We start from the raw sequence: 24,364 nt of genomic DNA on the forward strand, positions 1-24,364 counted from the left end.
GCTAATCTGGCCTGATCAAGACAATCAATCACTTTAATGAAAATATTTTTAGCTGCTTTTGTACATGTTGGAATGTGAACCCACTAATAATTCCTCTTCTAGAAAAGCAGGTAACCTTGTTACTACTTCTTCCCACAGGGCTCTTACTGCAGGGAGCAGTTAGTTCCCTTTTGGTCTGAGGCAGAGGTCGGCAGACTAAGGTCAAGTGGGGTCTTTTTTTTGTAAATGGAGCACAGCTATGCCTATTCGTTTATGGACTGCCCGTGGCTGCTTCTGTGCGGGGACAGCACAGGGAGAGTTGCTACAGACCCTATGGCCTGCAAAGTCTGAAATATCTACTCTCTGGCCTTTGGCAGGAGAAGTTTGCCCACCCCGGTGTGAGGGAATTCACGGAGAACCGTGGTTAAATGCGACAGACCACATCTTAAGCTGGGTGTTATGCTTTAAAGATAAACCCACGAGGAGTCTGTTTGTTTGCTGGCATCCACCAGCAACCAACCGCATACCTAGAGACCTTCTATGTTTACACATACATTGAGAGGCCACTTGCAAACTCCGTAAGAACCTTTGGTCCGAGTGCTTTCAAGTAAGCTCAGCTCTGAGGAGACACTAAGAAGCTCTGTTTCCACTGTGCTGACGCCACCACAGCACTGCCATGCTAAAGGCCCATTTTTCTCTCCCTCCAGCTGCTCACTGTGAAATTGAGAGGCCTTTTTCCTGCCAGCCCTGGGGGTTAGGAGCTACTCCAGGGCAGGATTAGGCAAGGCAAGTGAGGCACAGACAGTCGTTCTCAGGTGCCCGCTCTGTGCCCGCGGCAGCCTGGGAGGGAGCGCCTCCCCGACGCACGGGAGACGCTGCCTACGAGGGCGTCCGCATCCCGGGACCACGAAGGGAACTGAGCGGCCTCAGGTCTTACCGACAAAACTTTCTTGGTAGAAAGGGTGCTGCGGGAAGAAGATGGCTTTATTCGACGTAGCAGGAAGAAAGAGTTTTCTTTGAAGAATGTCACCTACATCATCAAGATCGCTAATGCACAGTCAAAAAGACCTGTTTTTTAGATACACTGGACTAGCAGTTCTGTCCTCTTAATTTAAGCTTACTCTAAATTCTCTTTTCTTACCTTTACTGAAATCCTCTGGGGTTACCACACCAAAGCTTCCTAGGCATTTACAGCAACTTCCTGACAAAAAGAACACGACTGCATTTGTGCTAGTATTCGGTTTGAGGAAGGTTGTGTTTCAGACCACAGATCACAGCTGTCATGGAGAGCATCTTCTCCCCGATCATGGCACTAGAGTGGGTTTTGGGGTCTGATTGTCCCTACTTCCCAAATTCATCCCCTTGTTCTCCTCTGAAGGCCTCGCGGGGCTTTCTAGCAGGGGTGGAACAGAGGGAATCCATTTACACGCTCACGGTCTGAAGAAGAGCGATTCACAGAAGTTTTTCTAACTGTGCAGCCCTTATTTCTCCGTAGGTCGGGGTGCTGGGAGCCAGGTGGCGGTGATCCGTAGCTAGGGAAATGCGATCCAGTGTTGGGAGGCGTAAGTGAAGGGAGCAGCGGCCCAGACACCTGGAGAGATGCTGTTAGAAATGACCGGGCGCATGGAGCAAATCCTGCCGAGGATCAGGCCGCCTGTGGAGAATGTGCTGGCGTGCTGGCATAGGCACAGTCCCGGACCAGCTGTCCTGGTCTGGATGTCTGGCTAGAAGTCACATAGCAGAAAGGCCCCTGTAGTCCCTGTGTGAGGCTAGGACACAAACCAGCAAGATGGTGGACCACAGCAACAACTCAGCAGGTGGTCGGTCACTTAGTAGTTAAGGTCTCTAGGTTTGGAGTAAGATAGAGGTCTGAATCCAAGCTCTGCCATCTACGAGCTGGGTGACCTTAGAGAAGTCTTTGAACCGAAGTATGATTACTCACCTGTAAAATGAGCTCATCCTTAACTCATAAGGTGGGTGTGAGTGTTACACAGTCTGTAAAGAGTACTTGCTGTGTCCCTAACAACAACTTGGAACACAGACTAGCGCTAGGTAACAGGTTAAAGCCCTTGGCAGGCCCCTTCCATGCAGAAGCAGAAGCAGTGTAAAGTTTACCAGTTATGAATAGACAGGCCGGCCTATTGGGGGGGGTGGGGGGGTGGATATTTTGAAAGGTGTCATAATTGGGGGAGAGGAGGCTACAATGAGTACCCTTGAAAGAATAAACTATTCTCCATCTGAACAAATGTAACAGCTGGGGAGATCTACGATGACTGAGCTAATTCTTTTGTATTTCTAAGCCTGTGATAAATCCCGATTAATTCCCACCTTGTTCCCTAGGAAAGCTCACCCAAGGCACATGGAACCTTGGGAGCTTCCTCCCTCAGGTCCTAAGTTACTGCGCTGGAAACCAGAGGCACCATCGCTGGGACCTGTGTAAGGATTCAGAGGCACTTCGAGCACGCAGCCTGTAGGCAAGGCAGTATTAACGGCTCTCCCTTTTAAAAGGCCAGAGTGTTTATATTTGAATATTAATTGCACACATCGTTTGTATTATGTGGCTTAAACAAGTCCAACTAGTAAAATTTAATGCATTTTAATATGCATTATAACCCTTGAATTGTAAGGGTTTCTCTTTATGGCAAAATACTTTTCTTAACCACCCTTCTCTAGAGTGGCTGTTAGCAATTTACATTCCCACCATCATCACAGCAGGGTTCCCTTTTCTCCACGCCCTTTCCTGCACTGGATAGGGGCTAGGGACAGAAGACCGAAAGCACAGAGTCTGCTGTCACGTAGCAGCTCTGCCACCCTGTGCTGGGCTCTGGCTTGTAGGATGCACAAAATAATGTGGCTGTCTCAGATCCTTCTGGGAAGCCAGCAGTTTTAAAATAACTATTATTTTAATATCATCAGACCCCTTTTTTCAGAACACTCAGGAACATTCACCCCTGTACTTCTCCTTAGCTGTCCTCTTTGCTGGTAGCTCAGATAAGGTTCCTGAGGTGCTTCAGGCCTTCTTAAAATCTTGTGGCTGCTACTGGCCAATCGATCTGTGAATAAGGACAGCAGGGAGACATCATAAAAGGGCGCCATGCTTAAGAGTCTGTCAAAATCCTCAGCTTGACTATAAGCCCACAGGGCAGTCCCCCGGAAGGGTGACAGAAAGTGGCTCTGTTAGGCTGCGAGCCCCGGTGCATGTGATGTGCGCCCAAACGACAGGCTCCCAACCTGGGCAGCCTGGCTGGTGGGCCTCTCCTCCCAGCACTCACCAGAGCTGCCCCTAGCTTGGTTAATGCCGTGAAAACGCAAGACAGTCGGAGAGAGAAAACAGCCGGCCTTCAGGTGAGCAAGGACAGAACAAGCATTTGTCATCTTTCTAGGTATTTAAAAAAGGCTCTTCTACCAGAGGAGTTCCAGAAATGTTCACGATTCAGGTGGCCACACGCGGCCCTCACCTCACCTCGCCTCCCGGGCCGGCGCAGCTTCCGAGCGGCCTGGGCGCCGGCTCCTGGGCCCTAACGAGCACTCCTTAGTCACAGCCGTCATCTCAACAGGTTCTTTCTGCTTCCAAGTAAGATTATCGAGAAGGCCAGAAAGGTTTCCCAGCTCTCAGAGTAAAATCCAGTTTTCCCTCCCTGGCCCTCGAGGTCCTCCGTGCCCCAGCTCCCCACGCCTGCCTCTCTTGCCCTTTGCCCTCTGCTCCGGCCACACACCAGCCGTGCTCGGGCCTCTGCTCTTGTTACGCTCCTCTCACCTGCACTGCCCTTCTTGCAGACAGCTTTCCAGCCACCTTCAAGTGCCACCTCCTTGGTCTTCTGGTCCCATCTATTTACAATTCCAAACACCTACCTCTCCCTTAACCTGCTATCCCCCCCTTCCTTGCTTTATTATTTCTCCTTAGCATTTATTACTGACAAACAGAATAGATTACTTTGAGTCATACGAAACTGTCAATATTTGTCCATTTTTTACCTACAAAAATGGTCATTTCATGTGGTTCAACCTGATACTTCACTTAGTTATTCTGATTGTTAATCCACCTCCATTCTAAACTTCAAGCTCCACGAGGGCGGTGCTCAGAACAGTGCCTGGCACAGAGCAGACTCTTAATAAAACTTTATCAATATCAGTGCAATTTGCTTTGCAATACAGTTTTTCTAAACCATAGTGCCCCTGGGGAGAAAGAGTAAAATAACTTTGGCAGATGCCAATCAACAAGAATGAAGTTATCCCAGCAGGAAGGGAGATGCACACTCTTGGTTGGCTGGCTTCTCCTGTCACACTGCCTGGTCCAGGCCTGTGAATCCCAGGGGCTAGAAGCAAACATCCGCCCCAGATTCCAAATAGGCTTGATGACACCTGCTACCGAGACAGAACTGAAGTCCACGACTTCTTAGATGGGCACATCAGACAGCAGGCAAGAGAACACAGTAAGACATATACCAAGTCTGCTGCAAATGTGGCGTGGCTTTTCTAGTCATCAATTTGGAGTGCACCAGGGACTGTCAGCTGAGGTGTGCTCTGGATTGAGTTTCACATAAGAGCCACACCAGACAATGGTCTGCTCTCCCCCGCAGCTCCTGAAGTGAGGCCAGCCTATCTCTGGGGCCTTTCCATCTCCTTGCCTTAATGCATCACCGTTTGGGCTGTGTGTGAATGTGTGTTGGGAGGGTGGCAGAGAAAAGAAGGGACTAGGCCAGTGGGCATGTCATTTCCTTCTGACTGGCATCTCTTCCTGGTGCCTGGCTGAGCTGCGACAGGCCCAGCTGGGAGGAGGAGGAAAGGCAGGCAGGATGATACTGGCCAACTACCCAAGAAAACAGCCACCACTACAAGAAACCACAGGCAGTTCAGAGGGCCGGTAACTTCTGCAGTGGCTCGACTTGATGATACCCAAGAAGGTACCATTTTTTCCCAACCTTAAGAGATATCCTCTCCCTTGTATCCTGCCTTTTCTCTTGCTAACAGCCTCGCAGTTCATGGTACCAAGAGAACTAGAAGATGCCAGCATATGCTCACCATGGGGTCACTTGGGGGATGACTCAACCTTATCTGGGGAAGAAATTAATTAATTAAGAAAGAAATTAATGAAAGGGAACGGATGGTTAGTCACTTGGACTATTCCACAGATGCCGCACCAGGCTGGAGACAGAGCCCTGACAATTTACCAAGGCTCACCATAGGGTGCTGGCTCTCTCATGGGCACCAGCTATCACACTGCAACACCCATCATGTCCCTCTGCCATTTTAGTAATATTTTCCCCTACCTGGAAGGAGCTTTCAGACTCAACCCTGGATTCCCAGCAGTTCTATCCTGCTACACAGGAATTTTTAGAGTCTATGGGTGACCTAAACACGTGGTTTGTGTTTAATTCAAATAATTAGACTCCATGAGCTCTGAAAGGGAGAGGGCAGGAGCTGTGTTTCATGGCTGAGTTTCTGGTGCCTTGTAAAAGAAGGTGCTAAAAAATAAAATGAATGAAACACCCTGGGAAAAGTAATGTCAGAGTCTTCCTGATCAACAGTCAGCACTGACTGTGATTAGACCGGCCACAAAATTATATATCTTAGGTAATTTTCTTGCTACTGCCTTGAAGTGAAACAGTATGGTATCAAATATAAGTTTTAATCAAATCCCTTAGGTGGGGGAAACAACCTCCATAATCTTGCCAAGACTCCAGTTTTGGAAAGACTACGAGTTGCTGAATACAATAAATAATATGTTACTTGTCTGAAGGTGACCACCTCCAGCTTTAAGCGTCCGGGACGCTAGGAACGGGGAAGCCAAGTCTGAACCACTGCTCTTCAGCCTGTGAAGGAAGAGTGCGGAAGGCTCCGTGGCTACTTCACAGGCTCTCCCTGGCTGTGTCGGCCCCGACGCCCTCCCTGCCAGTCTGTCACCCAATCACCCCACACTTTTGCTACCTGCTGGCCAAGGGGACGGACTCCAGGTTTCTTGCCTTTTGTGTGTCACCCACTGTCTGTACAGAAGGAGGCCCTTTTTCCTGGCCTGACAAGTGAGAACTAGAGGCTGGCCCCTGTTGTACAGAAGAACAAGTGAGTCTTTGGACATCATACTCCCACCTCCCCTTCAGACAGGCTTCCAGACTAAATAGTAAAGACTGACTAGACCTCAGTTTCCAAAGGAAATTTTCTAAGGACAGGAAGAAAAGATGGCCGTCTGTTACTGCTACCAGCAGCCTGTGGAGAAGCCCCCAGTGAGGGACGCACCCTCAGCCTCCACTAGGTCATAACAAGCTCATTCTGAAGCTCTGAAATAACCCTAACATCTCTGGAGAGCGAGTGCACAGCAGACAGCGGACAGCAGGCTTAGCATCATTTGATACATTTGGGCTCCAACTAGGTCTAGCTGAGGACCTGAACAAGGGGTCTCACTCATGCTGACCCCCTGGGCACTCATCCACCTGGAAATACCCTCCCCCCATCCCAGCCCAAATGTCACCTCTGTGTGACATTTGTCGCCACTTCCTGCCAGAATGTTATTCTCTGTGTGTTCCCACTGCCCTGTGCACATCCCTCTTCAGCTCTTTATCATGTTATTTTTGTATATTCAACTCAATTTACTGAGTTACCTACTAAGTGGCAGGCATTATTCTCGGCCCTGAGGATAGAGCAAGGCCCCAGCAGAACTCTGAACCCCTTGAGGGCAGAAAAGCTTTATCCTTCTTGATTTACATCACAATTTTATCTTTAGCATTTACCATAGGGTATGTCACACAGTTAACCTTGGGTAACAGGTCAAGAGTTCAACTTATTTCTGGCTTTGAAACAGCCACTGACTCATCTAGGAACCCAGCAGGAAACCATCTAACTATCAGACATCCATTTCCCATTCAACATAGCTCTGGGGGGAAAAAAAAAATTCACCTGGTGGTGTTTATCCCTGTCAGGTCTACCCTGTGACTCAGACTGAGCTCCAGTCTCTGAGGTGCTCAGCTCAGCTGTGCCGGGAGGCTGCCCCTGTCACCGCACCCCCTGCCCCTCAACCTCTGGCCCAGGCGGCCATCCCTCTAACAAGAAGCAAGACAGATCAGATGGGAGAGTGACTGGCTTCCTGCATCCCACCCCTATTCTGGGACACAGCTCAGAGAGCGTTCCAGCCTTACTGGGGGTGACAGCTTCACTCAGCAAGTTCAGAAAGTACTGACAATACTGTGGTAAAGGAAAACTAAGGAGACAGGGCAGTGCCTCTTGCAGGATCATCTGCCAGTGTCCTGCCTCCACACGGGAAGCCATGTTGGTTGTCCCTTCGCGGTATCCCTGGCTGGTCTTCCTCACCTTTCCAATCTCTGAACACGGGAGGGCCCAGGGTCCAATCCTTTGTCCTCTTCTCCACATTCTCTTGATTGATCACACTCGGTCCCACAGTTTTAAATACTGCCTCTAGGCTGGCATCTCCTGAATTCTGATCTCCACCTTTAACTCCAGATTTGCATATCCAACTGCCTACTTGACCTCCACTTGGATATCTAACAAGGTACTTGAAAACTATGTCCAAACCTAACTCTTGATTCCTACTCCCCACTTCAGAACCTGGCCTTTGCCCTGTGGACCTCATTTCAGCAAATGGGAGTCCAATTCTTAGACCTGCTCAGGTGAAAACCCTTAGAATCCTTCCTGACTCCTCTCTTAGGGCCCACATCCCTCTGCGGCAAAGCCTACTGGCCTTCATTCCAGCTGCTCCCTTGGCCGGAAGAGCTCTTCCTCCTGACTGTCCATAGGGCTAACTCCTGTATCTCCTTAAAGTCTTTGGCTGAATCTCTCCTCACCGAATCCTACCCTGACGACCCTATTTAACATTGCAGCTTCCCTCCTTATCACCCCAGCATACCCAACCTCTCTCACCCTGGCTACTCCTTTTGTTTTTTCCTTCCATAGCACCCATCACTTTTTAACATACTGTATACTTATTTGGTTTATTGTGTCTCCACCAGCTTGAATGTAAACCCCACGAGGATAGAGAACTTTGTGCAGTTTTTTCTTTATGTATCCCAATTGCCTAGAACAACGTCTGACGTGTAATAAGTGTTCAGTAAATATTTGTTGGATGAATGAAAAGATAGAGTGCTATGATGTGGATGGTTACATTTTAAAATGAAGCCATTTTAAGTGCCTGCCAAGTTTTTTAAATGGTTGGAGGAAAAGCTACATTCGATAACGGTGAATCCCAGGGGTCGGCAGTTTTGGCTAACAGCACACCAGCCACACTTAGTAATGAAACACACAAAGGGACCAAACCATGGGACTGGCCTTCTACCTGACTGCAAGCACTGAATATCTCCTTTCTGGCTACAGAAAATAGATCTTTGTTGGGAGATGACGCAGAAAAAAGCAGTAAGTCAACTAAATGTAATAAGTTTTCAGTAATCTAGAGATCATCTTAGCCTCAAAACTCTGAAGTTGTTTCCAACTATGCTTGGCAGCGGTAACGACATCTATAAAGACATGCTGTGGCTGACTGTGGGAACTGCCCTGGACACCAGCTGGGAAGGGAGGCGCAGTGCAGGGCTAAACCTGGAGAAGTTCAGGAAAATGGCAGGTGGCAGAAGGGTACACCCGGGGGAATGAGGAGCGAGGTGGACCATGGCAGTATGCAGAAGTGGTAAGGGCGGTGTCTAGAAGCAGCATGAGCCTGGAGAATGGAGAGACTGACAGAAAGTGTCGGCACTGAAGGCAGGAATGTAGAACTGCTGACGGCCCAGGAAAATACCCACTCCCATCAGCAGCCCTGAGGACAGTGTCATAGATCAACCGCAGGTGCAGCGATGGGGGGGTGGTCAGGGGAGGGAGAGGAGGTGATTCTCTGCTTCCAAGAGGAATATGTTTAGTTATTTAACTCTAAGTCTGGGACCATCATGTGGTAAAACAACTGATGTACAGAGTGATACACAACCACCCTAGGCCTGCTAGTTAACATTTATCTGTATGTTTACCTCTCTTTTCTGTCTAAATTTGAATTTTTTCCCAAGTCATCTTCCATGCTGACAGCTGGAAGTCATTTTGGCAGTCCCTAATAGCTATTTGAAAGTCGTCAACTGTTGTTAGGTAGGGACCTTTTCTCTCTCACAATTCCCTAAGGCAAACTGTCAGGTATTATTAAGACTGTGCTTTGAGGAAGGCACCATGTCAGACCAACGAATTTGCCATCCAGCTCTTCTCTTTCCAAAGATCACAGTATGAACCTGTGTACTCCTCCTGTGCAGGGACTTTGCAGACAGCCTGTAGTGGTCATTCTCACTCACCAAGGCAAGGCTGAACTAGGTCCTCTACACTCTGTTTTAAGAAGAGAGGCAACTCAGAATTTCCTGGGTAAAAAGTTTAAATAAAAAATTACAAGTAAATGGTTAGCCAACTATCTGGAAAATTATCCAGAACAGTGATAGTAAAAAACTAGGAACCTTGCTGTGACATACTATGCATTTGTCCCATAATAGGACAGCGCTGGCTCCAAGGTCTCTTAGATGCCTCAAAGTATGTATATTTGGCTCAGATGAACTCCCGCTGGGTTATAAACTGGACAGCAGTAAGGAGTGTGTTCTATTCCTTGGCTTCTACCTCCATCTCCATCCCAAATCCAACACAGTCCTCTACACATACTGTGTTGTTGACCAACTTCACATGTCATTTCTGATTCCCATTTCCTTTCTAGTCTTCTCATTTTTGGAAGAACCTTCTGGAAAGATCTTCTATGGTAAAAATGGTAGATGCCAAGCAAAGATGACATGGAGTTTAAGCTATAAACACCCTCCCCCAATTTTACACATTCACAACTAATACTTTAAAGCTGGAAGTTTACACAGGTGATCAGAACCTCTTAATGATCATAACGATAATTGTTATAACAACAACGGCAGCAGTTAAGTGCTAAGCACTACAATGTGCCGGGCACCCGCTAAGCACTTTAAATACAACTCAGATGAGAGTTCTCTCCGTGAGAGGATCTTGTGAGGTTGGTACTATGAATACCATCATTTGGCAGATGAGGAAACTGAGGCACAGAGGGATTAAGTAAGGTTACACAGCTAATCAGTGGTGGAGCTGGGACTCAAATCCAGGCTGCTGCGTTACTGCACACCAAAGACTAGCTTCCGAAACAAAAGCATCTGTGCAGCTGAAGAGGGGAGACTGCTATATCCTCAAAAGCTGGCTCGCTTATACCTACGAGACGTTAGAGAGCAGATGACGATGAACAGCTCTCAAGTGGAAAAAACCACAGGAATGCTGTAAGGGGATGACGGGGAGAGGAAGGCTGCACAAAAATAAAGGCTCACCTATTCTCAGGCAGGTTGATTTGCTAACCCTGCAGCAAGACAACAACAAGATAAAGGATTTCCATCCACCCCTTCTCTTGCATTACAATCTGAGTGTCATCAGCCTCCTTTACTGCAATATAGATGTCACCTTGGAATGGCTGCCACTGGCCAAAAAAAACTTCTAGAAAGAAAACCTATGAACAGCTCAAACCAACATAATATTCGCTATGATGTCCTCTCCTGAAGAATCTGTGTGAGCAGAAAACTGGAAATAAAGCACAAAACCCATCAGACCAGAGGGAGAAAATGTAAGCCGTATCATGTTTACATTTTAGTCTTTGAGATTCTGTGCACTTGGGAACCATCTGAAACTGCACATCTACCTAGAATACTAATGCCGTCCACAAACTGGTCCACAAAAAAACCATATCCTATGAACTTTCCAGGAGAGACATCTGTAGCTGATTAGACAAAATCGAGCACCGAGAGCATTCTCAGCCGCCAAATTACATCCCTCCTCCAGCAGCTGGGGCCATGGTTTAACCATCCCGCTTCCTCCAAGTAGCCTTTCTTTTCTTTCTTTCTTTTTTTTTTTTTTTTTTTGCCGTACGCGGGCCTCTCACAGTTGTGGCCTCTCCCGTTGCGGAGCACAGGCTCCAGACGCGCAGGCGCAGCGGCCATGGCTCACGGGCCCAGCCGCTCCGCGGCATGTGGGATCTTCCCGGACCGGGGCACGAACCCGTGTCCCCTGCATCGGCAGGCGGACTCTCAACCACTGCGCCACCAGGGAAGCCCCAAGTAGCCTTTCTTAATTCACAGAACAGAGCTGAGGATCTCTGCCTTGACCTCCTCCTAACCCTGAACCCTTGCACCATTCACCATTACCTGTACGCAGGCAGTAGGTTTTAGTTAATCCTGTGCTAACAAGAGATTTGCTTGTCTCAATGTCTACATTCGGGATGCTGCTCTCAATCTAAGGCATCAGGCTCTCATGAAATCTTGCTTATGACAACTACAGACACCAGGATGGGGCCCCCCCAGGTCTCTTCTACCCAAGAAGAGTTCTGGTCCTTGCCTCCCAAGCCCCAAAGCTAAATTAACAACGCGGTTCCAGCCTGCTTGACTTCTCCAGATGCCAAGACACTACCCTCAGTACCAAAATGCCAGTTAGCCATTCAGAGTCAGGGGTATTCGAACAGTATTTACAAATAAGAGTAATATAACAAAGTATTAGTTATACCATGAATCAAGGAGTTCTGCCCAAGAACTGCCACCTTTGGTTAATCTCTACTTTTGAAATCACTTTGCCTACTAAGGCTTTTCAATTTTTCATTGAAAATTTATTCTATAAAGCCCAGACAGGATTTGGTTTTACTGACTGCCAGTTCTGGAAAGATTCTTATTGGTTCTTTGCATGATGACTCATTTATTTATGCTCTGTCTAGGAGGGCAGAGTACATGCTAGGATTGAGACGTAGCAGCATGTACTACATCCTTTACTCTTTCCAAGTGCCTAGAAACTCACAGTTTCTAGCACGGATTAGTGAGCACAGAACAGACTATGTTTCTGTCGGTGAACAACATTTACTGAGTGCCTAGTGTGTATGTAGCAGGCCCCATTCTGAACATTAGAGAGCTGTGAAAAAGTCACAGTCCACACTGTTGCTCATATTCTAGAACAGTGGTTCCCAAGCTTCTGGACTTTAGACACTAGCAAAGTCTCCAGAAAAATTACTGGGAGGTCAATAGTTTTTCTTTTGCTAATATAAGGACACTAAAAATAACCGTTACCTCCTCTCACTATCATTTCATAAAAAAGCGTATTTTAACACAAAAAGGGTAAAGGATGTCATCTAAGAATAAAGGACAGTTCTTTAAATTGAACACATTTAACACTATGAAATCTTACAACATTGTCCATATTTTTCTCGTTTTCGCTGAGGACCGGTGGCAACTAAAAATTGGCGCTTGCCATCTGCCTCTACAAGGACTAAGTCACTAGCCACTGCAGCCACTGACCTTCAACACCCCCTGAAAGGAGTTTAGGGTGGAGATCAGGAATGAGGCACTCTGTGCTCTGGGAAAAACTGGCAGGACAGGCCTTCAGATAGATATTTGCAGGAGAAGATTTTATGAGCCCAAATTCTTACATCTTCTCTTATCTAGAAAAGTACTAAAACCATTAACAGAGACATTTTCTCCTCGCGACTAGCAGTAACCTTCACCAGACTAGCAGCAACCTTCTGCAAAAAATGTGTGCCTGACTGCACGCACCCCTTCACCAAAACCACATATACACTGACCTTCCCCCCGCCACCTCTTCGAGCAGTTCCTCAGAGCTCTGTGAGACGCTGTCTCCTGGGCTACAGTCCTCATTTTGCCCCCAATAAAACTTAACTTACAACTCTCACATTGTGCTTTTTTTTTCAGTTGACAAACCTTAGCAGAGTGCACGCCCTTGTTCAAAGGCAGTGAGAGGCCGCTGGGGTGTGTGTGTGTTAGGATGGGGACATCTTTCTAAGAAGCCTGTTTGTTTACCGTATAAATGAAAAGGTAAAGAGTTTTCACTGCATCTCATTTTAAAGTTTCAAGGGTTTATGGACAAGCTAGACTGGGCCCAACTGACATTTAAAAACTCTGCTTTGAAGGCCAGATCAGAAATGGGAGGTCACTGGTAATGAAAAGGGTTTTCAGCTGATAACCAGTGTCTTTGCAGGGCAGATTATATCTACATGTCATTTTAGTACATGATCAATAACATTAGAGGTTTTTAACCAACAAGATTTTCTGAGGGGAAGGAGAAGAAAAGTGAAGGATCGGTGTCAGTATTTTTTTACTTAAAGCTTGTATTAATGCTTATACCGTCTCCCTGGAGGAGTCTAGTAGGGTACTTGTTTTCTACTAAAAACACTTCCATGGAATTATAATTGGCAAGAAAAATACTCTTCCAGGGTGGTGGGTGGAGAACGGATGACAAAGCAATAAAGAGAATTCTTTGGAAGACAATCAGAGCATAGTTGTCATAAAAAGACCTTACAGCCAAGCCCCCCAGAGGAAGTTTCTGTTACAATTACTCAAAATTAATGACCATCAATTAAGAATTGTCAGATGCCCCTAGAATATGTGGAGAAACAATCCACAAGAAAGATGCAGTTTCTCCCACACTGAAGCCTCCCTAAACCTTTGTCAGCAATGATTCATGTTTATATGCAAATTACTTCACTGGCAGTTTCTAAAACTTTAACTCTTACCTGTTAAAATGCATCCCCACAAACTAATGTAGATTATTCCTTCCCATGAGTTAGTGATAAAATTTTACTTTGCAGTCCAAGTGAGAAGGTGTTTCCTAAACTGTTTCTATGCAACTGGAAGAACTCTATAAACTATTTCTTGATAAATTATTCATCCAACATGTAGAATTAGAAAGAGCTCCTGTTTAACCAAAATACACTTATAATTCAAAGTAAGCTGCCCCCCCCCAAAATCAAATGCAGTGCATAGCAGAATAAAAGACAGTTAAAAAATTTAGTTACTGAGCTCTGAAATTTTCAGGACAGTAAGTAAATTTCTTGCCTGCTAAAGTTTTGGGGTCCAGATAATGTTAAATAATTCCTGCAACAAAGCGAGTGCCATCTTTTCAACACTAGGGCCCTGAGGCTGTCCTCTCAACTCTGAACACATAGCCACTGAGTATTTTGGTTTGAAGTTTTTAATATTGGCTTCATTTTCTCAATATGTGTATTTTAGGTTTCATCTGTACTGGGGGCTATCTTTTAATAAAAGAGATTGAGGGCCAATGAATAAAGCTACTGGGAAGCCTCTATACAACAACTGAACTCATAACTATGCCTAACTGTGCCTGGGCACATGAGTGCACAGATTACTTCTGAAGTGACGTCAGAGCTTAGAAGAACACCACTGTTGCATTAAGTTCTTAAAACAGAGTGCCTGAACCACTTGTATAAATATTCAGAGCCATACTTAACGTGATGACTTGTTATTGGAATTGGAACATCATCATCCAGGGCTCTGAGATTATCTGTCTACAATTAAGTGGTTACCATAGCAAAGTCCTTTATTTGCATATCAACTGCATATTCTATCTGAATTTTAAGAGAGTTTGCAATTTTCGTCGAGATTTTCCAACTGATTCTTTAAAAAGATATCCCAGTCCCTAGATTTACTCAAATTAATGCGTGCTTGGTCCGCTTGCTCTTAGGCAGTAGTTTTGTTTTTCCTCTAATGATACAGTTGAATTCTTTTGCTCCCTTTATATATGATGATACTTTGTTTTGTTTTTGCTTTTCTAGGGTACAGCTTCTAAAGCAATGACTCTCTAATATGGCTTTGGAGCAGAAACTCAAGAAATTGTAGACCTGAGTCTATAGGTCTTTGCATTTATCGGGCATCCAATAAAAGCCCCTTGGATTGAAATTTAATTCTGGCCTGCCTTATAACATTTTAGCATTCTTTAGTTTTCCACAAGGCTGATGAATGAGTAAATGCGTCATCATCAGGGGTACTCTTAAATTGACTCAGACATAGAACGGTTACATCTGACTTCTGGTGGAGGCGTCATCTGTCTGGAGAGCCAAAAATCCAGAGCCTCCTCTGGACAGCCAGAAGCTTCCGGTGCCTCATTCTAAGGAGAAGTAGGGGATGCTCCGTCTACTTTCCTCATGTCTTTTCTTTGAAGGTATTTTGAAGTCAGGCAACCAAGGTCACACTACCTTCTCAGAGAAAGCAAGGTGACTTTTTCAGGTGTAAAATGGGGCCAGGTCTCTGAAAGAGTCAGGAATCTCTTCCCCTCTCCCCACGTTTCCCAAGTCCTGTTCTTACTTCTCTCCTCTCCAGTGACCAGCGTGGTCACCGGGAGTGAACAGGTAGGGCATGGGATAAGTCAAAACGGATGCTGCGACCAGGCTGAGTCGTGGTTATCTTTCACCCTCTGAAAAACAGCAATGAGAATGCCAAGACCCAGACAGCAGTCATGGTGTATCTCACATGCCCACCCCGACTTCCCCACGCGTGCCGGACTACGACAAAGCAATTCTACACGCAGCATAGACAAAACCCTCCCCTTGTCTTCTCTCTAAGATCCTTCTTTTATTCCTTTCCCTTTCTTTTTTTCATATTGTTCTCCTTCACCCTCAATCATTGCTCACTTCCAAGAAAACTGAGTCTGCACAGCAGGCCCTGAGCCCCCGCTGCAGAGAGCGATGCCAGTGAGCATGGATGGCGATCTATCCAATCAGACTGGTGGGGCAGCTCGCTGAGGCCATCCTGCTGGGCTGAACGCGGTGTAGACAGACAGAGGGCTACAGGGACTAGACAGCGTGAGAGCCAACCAGACACGAAGCAGCACAGAGCCGGTGAGGCAGGACTGGAGGACAGTAGGCAGCCAGGCCAGAAGCTCACATGCTATTCCAAGCCTCGTGGCAACCCCAGGGGAACAGCCTGGGCCAGCAGCAGTGGGCCAACTCCTGAGCTCACTGCCGTGGCCCCGTCCCAGACCTGAGTCACTGGGGATTCCGCGGACTTCTAAGAGGGCCCTACGTGCATTTCCAAACCCAAACTGCTTGATGCTGTCATGGAAAACCTGGATCTTTGCATTCTACGCTTTCACTGTGGACCACATCCAGGTCACAGCCTAAGGAAGGCAGCTGGTGAAAACGACCCTGCTGGCCGATTCCCCAGCTTTTGTAATGAATCCCAGAGGGCTATGAACTGATGTGTGTTTCTGGCTCTACCAAGTCCCAGACGAGTCCTCACCCAGTGAAGACCCATCAGCCTGTGATTTATTCTGCAAGGGAAGCCTGAGAAGCCACCTGCAATCAGGACTCAACCGCTAGAAGCTGCCTCCAGAAAGGAAAGGATGGAGAATGCACAGGTCAGGGGAAGAGGAGTGAGAGGAAGAAGCTCTTTGTTTTCCTGTCAACTCAGCTTTTAAAAAAATGCCTGAGGACACCCAGAGGCCCGTAGGAGCCACAGGGCTGCTCTGTGCTCTTCAGTCCCAACAAAGGCAGGCTATTAAGGGGCCAGGAATGGCACTTTACAATGTAGTTAACATTTGGTTTCGACAGAACAAGGTCAGTTCTAAAGACCCTCCTCCTGAGAATGCAGCAATTGGAGGGAACACGAAAGAATGTACTAAAACCTGCCAAGAAAGCACAAATGCTTTAATAATCATCATATAGCTACTACCACTTACTATCTACTATGTGTGCTTAAAAGCCTTGCTCATATATTATCTAATTTAATCCTCGAAACAACCCTGAGGTATGTACTACTATTATACCCGATTTCCAAGTAAGAAAACTGAGGCTTAGAGATGACGCAGACTGGTGAACATTTCACAGACACTTTAAGGTGAGGTCGGGGCTGATCCAGGGCCAGATGAGGTTTGAGCTCTAACTGCTGCTGAGAGCGCCCACTGAACAGCCAGGGCATTTGTACACGAGCATTTCCGAAGTGTCAGCTGGGTGCCCACCAGTAGGTGAGGCCTTGAAGGCGAATCCTGCTATCTGAATTAGCTTAATGGTCAATAGTTGTATTTTCATTTTTTTTTAAGTAAGCCAAATTTTGAGATTTCCACTGAGGTAGCAGATTCTTTTACACCGACTTCTAAAATCAAAATACTAAGATTCTGATGGTTTTTGTTATACTATGGACAGTGACAGCTATGCGAGCCTGTGGCCTTTAAGCTTAGGCATAGTAAAGGCATACTAGATAGCCTGTAATTTGTCACCTGGTTACATTTTACAAAAATGTCATTTTTGCCAATGCCAAGTTGTAAGAAGAAACACAGTCTGAGTATCTTTCTGAAGGATCCTTTCATTGCTTTGGCAACAGTCTCCTTTCTCACCATTTGTTTCAATGTCAAACGGATCCAGAGTTGAGAGAAGGGTTGTGGGGAGAGCAGAGACTGATGCTCACAGCTGCAGCAAGTCCTTGCTTGAGGCTGGGGCTGGCCAGATGCTCTTAGAGACCGGCCAAGAGGACAGAAAGCAAGCCAGCTGCTTCAGACACCCAGGGGGCAACTCTCTTAAGCCATAGATTCAAGAGCCATGGCTGCCACTGATGCTGGCTTGAACTGCCTGGTGGAGACCTCTACTATTGGAGAGAGAGCCCTCAAAGATGTGCCCCTCATCCTCTCCCCAACGTGAGGGAGCCAGCTGACCGGCGTTCAGTCCATCCTTCCAATGATTTCTTCTCAGGGGTGCTGCTGGGCTGGGAGGTGAAGAGAATCCACTTTCTTGTATTTCAGTTCTTAGATCAGTGGCCCCCTAGAGAGGCAGAATCTGACTGTACAGGAATCTCTGCCTCTGGCCAACTTTTAGCAATTTCAGACGTTTTGAGATGCCATATGTATGCATGGGGAACATAAGTGCAAGGGGATGGGGAGAAAAATTTCTTTTTGAAAAATCAAGACTTTGGGGAGACAAATGACCAACAGCCCAGCATCTTGGGTGTGCTACTGCTCCCTTCTCCCCAGCCCTTCTTCCTAGAGGCCTGAGGCAGAGAGAAAGAGAAAAGTCAAGAATAACTCACTGGAGTGTATGAATAATACCTAAAATATGTACTCATCTTTGTGCCAAAATGAACACTCTAGCCATTTATGTGAAATAGCAAGCAAGAGCACCAGAAGACTTGTTGGACTAATCCACATTCTTAGAGACTAAATTCACTGGAGTAACACCTTATTAAAAACTGCCTGTAAACAGTCTTTGAGACTGAAAGACATCTATAATTTTCTGCAAATTGATTGCAAAAGACCGATTGTGGTGGTATGGCCCAAGATGGCCCACCCTACTGTAAATGGCCATTCCTTTGCTGGAAAGCACTAAGTTTCTCAAGATGAAAAGCATTCCTAGGGATGACAAACCAGGAGTCTCATCTGCATACCAGCATATTGACAAAACTCATAATAAAGGCATGAAGTCATCGAAGATAAGCAAATAAAACACAGTTAGGGCAAACTGAGCAGAAATACGCCTCTCTGGTGAACCAGGACTCTCAACAGGATTAATTATTTGTGTAAACTGGCTTCCCTTCATCTACATGTTTATTTTGACTTTTCAAAAGCTTTAGTAACACTTTGGTAACACACCTCAGCAAGCTGTGAGATGCACATGCCCCCGAGGCACTGTGTGCCTGGGGGGATAAAGGAGAGGCATTTCTGACAAGAAAAAGATGAACCAGGATGGAAACCCACCTTAATGAACATTCCTCGGAAGTGAAAACCCAAGCTTAGGGGATGAACTGCAGATTTGAGAAGTGAATCAAAAGGGGGACAATGAGCTTCACAGAATCAAAAATCTAAGACAGGATCATATTTACCAATCTCCCTGTCTTTCAGAAGAGGAATGCCAAGATCCACAGTATTGGTGCATTTATCTCAAGTGAAACTGCAAGTTAGTAGCAAAGCTGAACATCAGAATCCTGGTCTCCCGAATTCCGTGAGTGCCTATGAGTGCCTGGGTGTCTCATGGTACGGCTGATCCTGGCAGATAAAGAGATGAGGGGTCCTGAGATCTGTCACGAGTATATCCCCCATTGAAACAGAGCATGACTGTGAAGCAGGTCCTCTGTCATTTCTCTGGGCCCATTACCCTCTCCCCCACATACACACATGGGGCCCCCTAAGGTTTGAGAAACAGAAAACATCATCTTATCAGCTGTTTGGGAAAAAAACTGCTGTTTGACCTGTTTGGAAGCCAGCCCTGCTGAGCTCAAGAGTTTGCTATAAGGCAGGCAAGAGCTAATGCATTCGAGGTCTGCTTCTTTACAGGCCTGGATGCCAGGCTCAGTGCTTATCTCCACTGTCAGCAGCCCCGTGAACGCAGCTACAGGATGTGCCCTTCGATGAGGGTTGTAAGTAGGTTGCTATTTCTCCTGTTAGAGTTCAGATTAATAAATACCTTGGTTGTGGTTGTTTAAAAAGTGAATTTTGGGGCTTCCCCGGTGGTGCAGTGGTTGGGAGTCCGCCTGCTGATGCAGGGGACGCGGGTTCGTGCCCCGGTCTGGGAAGATCCCACATGCCACGGAGCGGCTGGGCCCGTGAGCCATGGCTGCTGGGCCTGCGCATCCGGAGCCTTTGCCCGCAGCGGGAAGAGGCCACAGCGGTGGGAGGCCCGCGTACCGCAAAAAAAAAAAAAAAAAAAAAAAAAGTGAATTTTTTCCCTAAGAAGTCTATTCCTCTGCTTCCTGAGGATGTCTTCAAACTCTGGTGTGTGTGTGTGTGTGTGTGTGTGTTTCTGCTGCTCAGAACAAGTCCCTTGAGCGTGGACAAACTGATACCCTCTTGGTTCCAGATCTGCTTTTCAGCTCCACATGGAACAGCCTATGAAAATGCGGGCGGCCATGGAAGTTTTCTTGGCGCTCACGGCCTCCCCTCTGGGATCCCTGTAAAGTGCTCATACTTTTCTTTCCACTGATTTCTAACAAGCTCATTAGTGAGAAACTCCCAGAAAGTGGAAGAGTTAGTTTGTAATTTCTGATCTGAGCGCACATAACATTCTGACAACTGTCTCCAGGAGACAAACAATTTAAACCAGAACATTATTAAACACAGAGCAGCTGATACTAATTCCCTTCCAGCCAGCTTCTTCGCCTGCGAAAGCTGAAATCATTCTGGGGGCCGGGGATGGGGCCGAGAGTGGGGGGCAGCACCAGGCTCACTGCCTGTGAATGAACGCCCCACGCTCACGCTCATCCCAGCACACAGGGCCCGCGGCAGGGGGGCCTCACACACCGCAGTTCTTCCCTGGACGCACGACACGGAAAGCACGCTGGTAATTTAATGGGAAAAGCAAAAAGTAGGAGTAGTTACTCAAACAAAACCCAGCAACTTAGAACCCGAGGAAATAAGCAAGGAAGAGGAGCAGGTGAGAGCAGAGAACAGACACTTCCTTCACTTCAGGGGAGTGACACAGGGAAAGGGAGCGATGAGGGCAGCGCGCGCCTGCTGCCTGGAACCGGACAGAAGACCGTCCTCCTCAAGTGTGGCAGCAAATGAATGAGCAGTGAGGGTGCTGCACACACGCACGAGCACACACATGGCTCTCAGGCCCCCTCGCCTCTGCGCATGCCTACCTGCAATTCCTTGCAGCAGCCCGCAGACGTTGAAAATACTTTTCTTCATGATGCTCTGCACACACATGGTGAAGACGGACACCAGGGCCACCATGCAGAGAATGAAGATGCCCACGGCTAAGAAAATAGCGGTGGCCTGCCAGAAGCCGCTGGCGATCTCTCCGAAGGTCTCGGCGTAGGGCCCGCACAGCGTCTCCCGCTGGAAGTGCTGCACGCCGGGGTTCCGGATGCAGCGGGCGTAGATGCCCAGCGTGGGGTGGTGGGGCTCCAGGGAGCCTCCGCCCTGCTCGCCGGGCTCGGCGCTGCCGCGGGGCTTGGCTTTTCCAATCAGCCAGTCTGCGCTCATGAAGGCAATGAGCTCGGCAAACGCCACCACAATACTCAGGAGGGTCCAGAGCATCGAGCGACAGGTGACAATGACATGACACATATTGATGTTCGAGACGTCAGGAGTCGGGAGGCCACGGGGTGAACTGGACAGGCGAGCCCGGCGGGCGGTGGGGAAGGCGCGGGAAGGAGGCTCAGGCGCTCCGGGCCGGCAGTGGCCGCTGCTCGGGGGCTCCCTCGTCCCGGCGGCGTCGTGGGGCAGCGCTCTCCGGGGCTGTCATGCTGCCATGTCTCAGCTCCGCGCGGCCGCAAGCCTCACCTACGGGGGGGGAGAGAGGGGAGGAGAGCGGTTAGCGGCGCCGGCCCCGCCCCCGACGCCTGCCCGCCCGGCCGCCCGCACTCCGGCCGGTGCTCAGACCCCAGTGCGCGCCCGCGGCACAGCTGCCCCACGCCCTGCGCAGCCCTGCCCGGCGGCGCCCCTCGTGCCCACAGAACCTTGCCCCGGCGAATCCTGCGCCCCCGCCAACACGCCGCCGTCCTCGGCGATGTCGGTCTCCCTCACTGCGCTCTGAGGCGTCTGTGGTTACCCTTATCTCTCGGCAGCACGACAGAGGGGCCCATGCCAGTCCCTGCACCCACCCGGGGGCACGCTGCGCATGGGGTTCCTGCCGCAGCTGCATGCTCTTGGGACGTGGCTCCTGCTCTGTTATATCTTATTAGAAAAAGTCCAAGAGCACAGGGATCCAGACAGATCAAGATGTGTCTGCCAGTGAACTGTATCAACGGACTGCCTGCGTTTTTTTTTAAAGTTTACAGGACTCTCTGCCTGCTGTTCTGGTGTTAGATGAGCTAAGTTAGAAAAACTTGCCTCAAAACCTTTTGCTTAACAGTGGAGAGTAGTAACACCCAACTTTATTTCCTGGGAATCAAATTACTAGCAGAGACAAAGGAGGGAGTATTTGCTTCAGAGGTAAATGAGAATTTAAAAAGGAAAACAACGCCATGACAAATAATAAAACTTTGCCACCCAAACTTACTTTTCATCCATTTCTCACCAGGTGATTTTTAGACAAAATGAACTACACAAGTTAAAATGCAAAGAAGAAAAATAAAGCTCCAAGAACTGATGACTTACTCACTTGGGGAAATTATTCAAAACAGAGGCATGAATGACCATTGACTAAGTATCATTATCACTGAGGGGACTCGTTGACAACACAGACTTGCCTGTGAAGAATGCGTCCCTTGAACTGTCCCAATTCATCACATGTGCCTCTCTGCCTGAGCTTCCATTCACCCCAGGTCTGAAACTCAACATGCGCATTGTTTCTCATCTCACAAGGACTCGTGCTGTTCCCAAGGACAAACGGCTTCGTTACCAGAGGGCTCTCTCTAACAGCTTAAACCCCCTTCAGGGAGGCCCGAACCCTGAAATGGGCCGCAGGGCTCCTCACAGCCCCATTTACTGCCCGCCTCCCCCCGCCCCCAGCCCACCAAGGTCAGGAAGAATCGCACAGCTCACATCTGACATCTGGGCACATGGCTCTGTTCTGAATGATCTTATTAACTGAGGTCATGTCAACTCCCCAAGAACTACAAAGAGCCTCATGGCATGTGGGCAATGGTTGGGCGGGGAGTTACAGAAGAGGGAGGGAAGTGGGGAAGGAAGGGAGGGAGTGGGTGTCAAAGCTTCTCCACCATGCTGGCTAACATCCTAGTTAGAGGTGATTACTTACCTTATAAAACAGTGTATTTAACAATCCTCACATCACTGCACTTATACAAGATGCTATTTTGCAAAATTAGCTAGCGCAAAGCTAGGAACAGAGGAACTTCACTGTCACGCTTGTGTGTGTGTGTGGGGGGGGGGGCACTGGGGAAGGGAGAGGTGGTGTGCATACTGCATGCAAGCGTTTTGGTGTTCATCGAGTCTGGGCTCCAAATCTAGCTCCACCACAGACTGGCCATATTGACATCTAACTTGTCAGAACCTTAGCTTTCAGCTTCCTCATGGTCACATGAAGAAAGAAAGGGTACCCTGCCTCCCAAGACTGTTGTGAGAAATAAGCAACATGCTGTGAAAGTACCTCGCACAGTGCCTGGCATAGGAGGTGCTTAGTAACTATCAACTCCATTGCCTCAGAAGCTTCTCCCCTAACATGGATGACCCTGGTCAGACAACTGTTTAACCGACGGAAGTGCACCGTGGATAACAGAAACTTGGCCGTTAAACGATCACGCAGAGGCTATTTAGAGATGGATGAGGTCACTCATGTCTAAAGCTTCCCTGGTGGGCTTTGAGGGTGAGGTCCTGGTCTTACTTCCTGTTTCCCTACTGCCTAACACAGCTGACAAGCTCAGCTGGGGAAAATAAATTAGCATTAGGCCAGAGGTATAACCTACTCCCACTCACTCATTCTCACCTCCCCCACCCCCCAATATTTCCAAAGAGAAATGCCTTTTGAGTAAAACGTTACCAATACAAAAGAGCTTTGGAGGAGACCGTGTATAATGAAAGTGATCATTCTAAATGAGAACAAGGAAACAAGCTAGGATGACTCCCGGGAGGACGCCCCACCCCATGCAAGCTGGGCCCACCCACCAGGCTTACAAACACTTTCAATCTACAGGTGGAGAGTCTGTTTGTTAGGAGAGAATGAGGCTCTACAAGATCTTCCCATCTGATGAGAAAGCCAGTTTACTGATGGGCCCAGCTGCTCTTAATCCCTGCTGCCCCTCTACTGTTTAATGGCAATTTTTCCATATGAATAGAAAACCTCTACATAGCTGTCCTCTTGCAGAACCTCAGACTCTGCCACAACCTCTCAGGTGACTTGGATCTTAATGAATATGCGAAGTGTATACTGTTCTGATCAGCAAGCTCACCTCAGAGTCAGGGATGCCATTAGGTTGCAACTTCTAAAGAGAAAGGATGTGGAACTTCAGGAGAAGGGAAGAGGGCACATTCAGGCTTATTAGCAAAATGGTTCATGCCAAATTCGAGGCAGGATTATTTAGGGACCCCTGTGCTTAAATTCAGAAAGTAGAGTCCCCTGTCCATCTGTACTAAAACAATTCCCCCCCTCCACTATACCAGATTCTCACATCCACACCAGAGCGGCTGGAAGGATGCCTTCATTTTTCTGTTTGCAACAGGGAGATAAGATGTTTTGGACTTGCCAGCAAATCGGCTAATTACTACTATTACAGGAAGAGCCACGATATGCAAGACTGACTGACAAAAACTGGCTTTCCTCGGGATCCAAGAAAAGCCCTTGGGTCGGTGGGACAGGCGAAAATCCGGAGGCGCAGCAAGGGGCTTCTACAGTGCTCTGTACTCTGGTAAAATGCCCCAGTTTGGTCACATCAGATGTGCAGGGAAAGTTACGTACTGAGATAACATCCACATCATGGGAAGACAGATCCCTGTCACAGATTTTGTTAACCCAGGGATTCAGCACAGAGCTCCTTAGCACCACCCTGCTGTTCACTGTGATTCCCACTCCTCCAAAGATCCTGTAGTAAGACCAGGCCCTTGTTGACATTCCATGTAAACATCTTCTCTCCGTGGACCCCTAAACACATATCCCCTCCAGGACACCTGGCTTTACTACCACATCCCTGACGGATAATGTGGACAGCCCTCTGACTTTCAGAAAAAGATGCTATGATTGTCACGAAGGTCC

General features: G+C 47.8%; 2 protein-coding genes across 9 annotated transcripts in view; one reads left to right on the forward strand and one right to left on the reverse strand.

Moving 5' to 3' along the window:
- SCAMP1 (secretory carrier membrane protein 1) overlaps window positions 1-22,251 on the forward strand; it is a 138,397-nt gene extending 116,146 nt beyond the window's left edge. Inside the window, exon 10 of one of the 3 annotated variants that reach the window (XM_060143168.1) lies at window positions 21,737-22,251. In XM_060143168.1, coding sequence (XP_059999151.1) covers window positions 21,737-21,747 — 11 coding nt within the window. In that variant the 3' untranslated portion in view covers window positions 21,748-22,251. Of the gene's footprint in view, window positions 1-14,566; window positions 14,684-21,736 lie in introns of those variants that run through there. The other 2 variants (XM_060143167.1, XM_060143166.1) reach the window with 2 other exon arrangements.
- The window catches only part of LHFPL2 (LHFPL tetraspan subfamily member 2), a 183,754-nt gene that overhangs the window by 4,383 nt on the left and 155,007 nt on the right, over window positions 1-24,364 (reverse strand). For 4 of the 6 annotated variants that reach the window (XM_060143174.1, XM_060143171.1, XM_060143172.1 and 1 more), the window contains one exon: window positions 20,352-20,997. In XM_060143174.1, the coding sequence (XP_059999157.1) occupies window positions 20,352-20,781 (430 nt within the window). In that variant the 5' untranslated portion in view covers window positions 20,782-20,997. Of the gene's footprint in view, window positions 1-2,617; window positions 3,033-20,351; window positions 20,998-21,173; window positions 21,244-24,364 lie in introns of those variants that run through there. The other 2 variants (XM_060143175.1, XM_060143176.1) reach the window with 2 other exon arrangements.

The sequence above is a fragment of the Lagenorhynchus albirostris genome, chromosome 3, assembly GCF_949774975.1.
Source record: "Lagenorhynchus albirostris chromosome 3, mLagAlb1.1, whole genome shotgun sequence".
NCBI lineage: Eukaryota > Metazoa > Chordata > Mammalia > Artiodactyla > Delphinidae > Lagenorhynchus > Lagenorhynchus albirostris.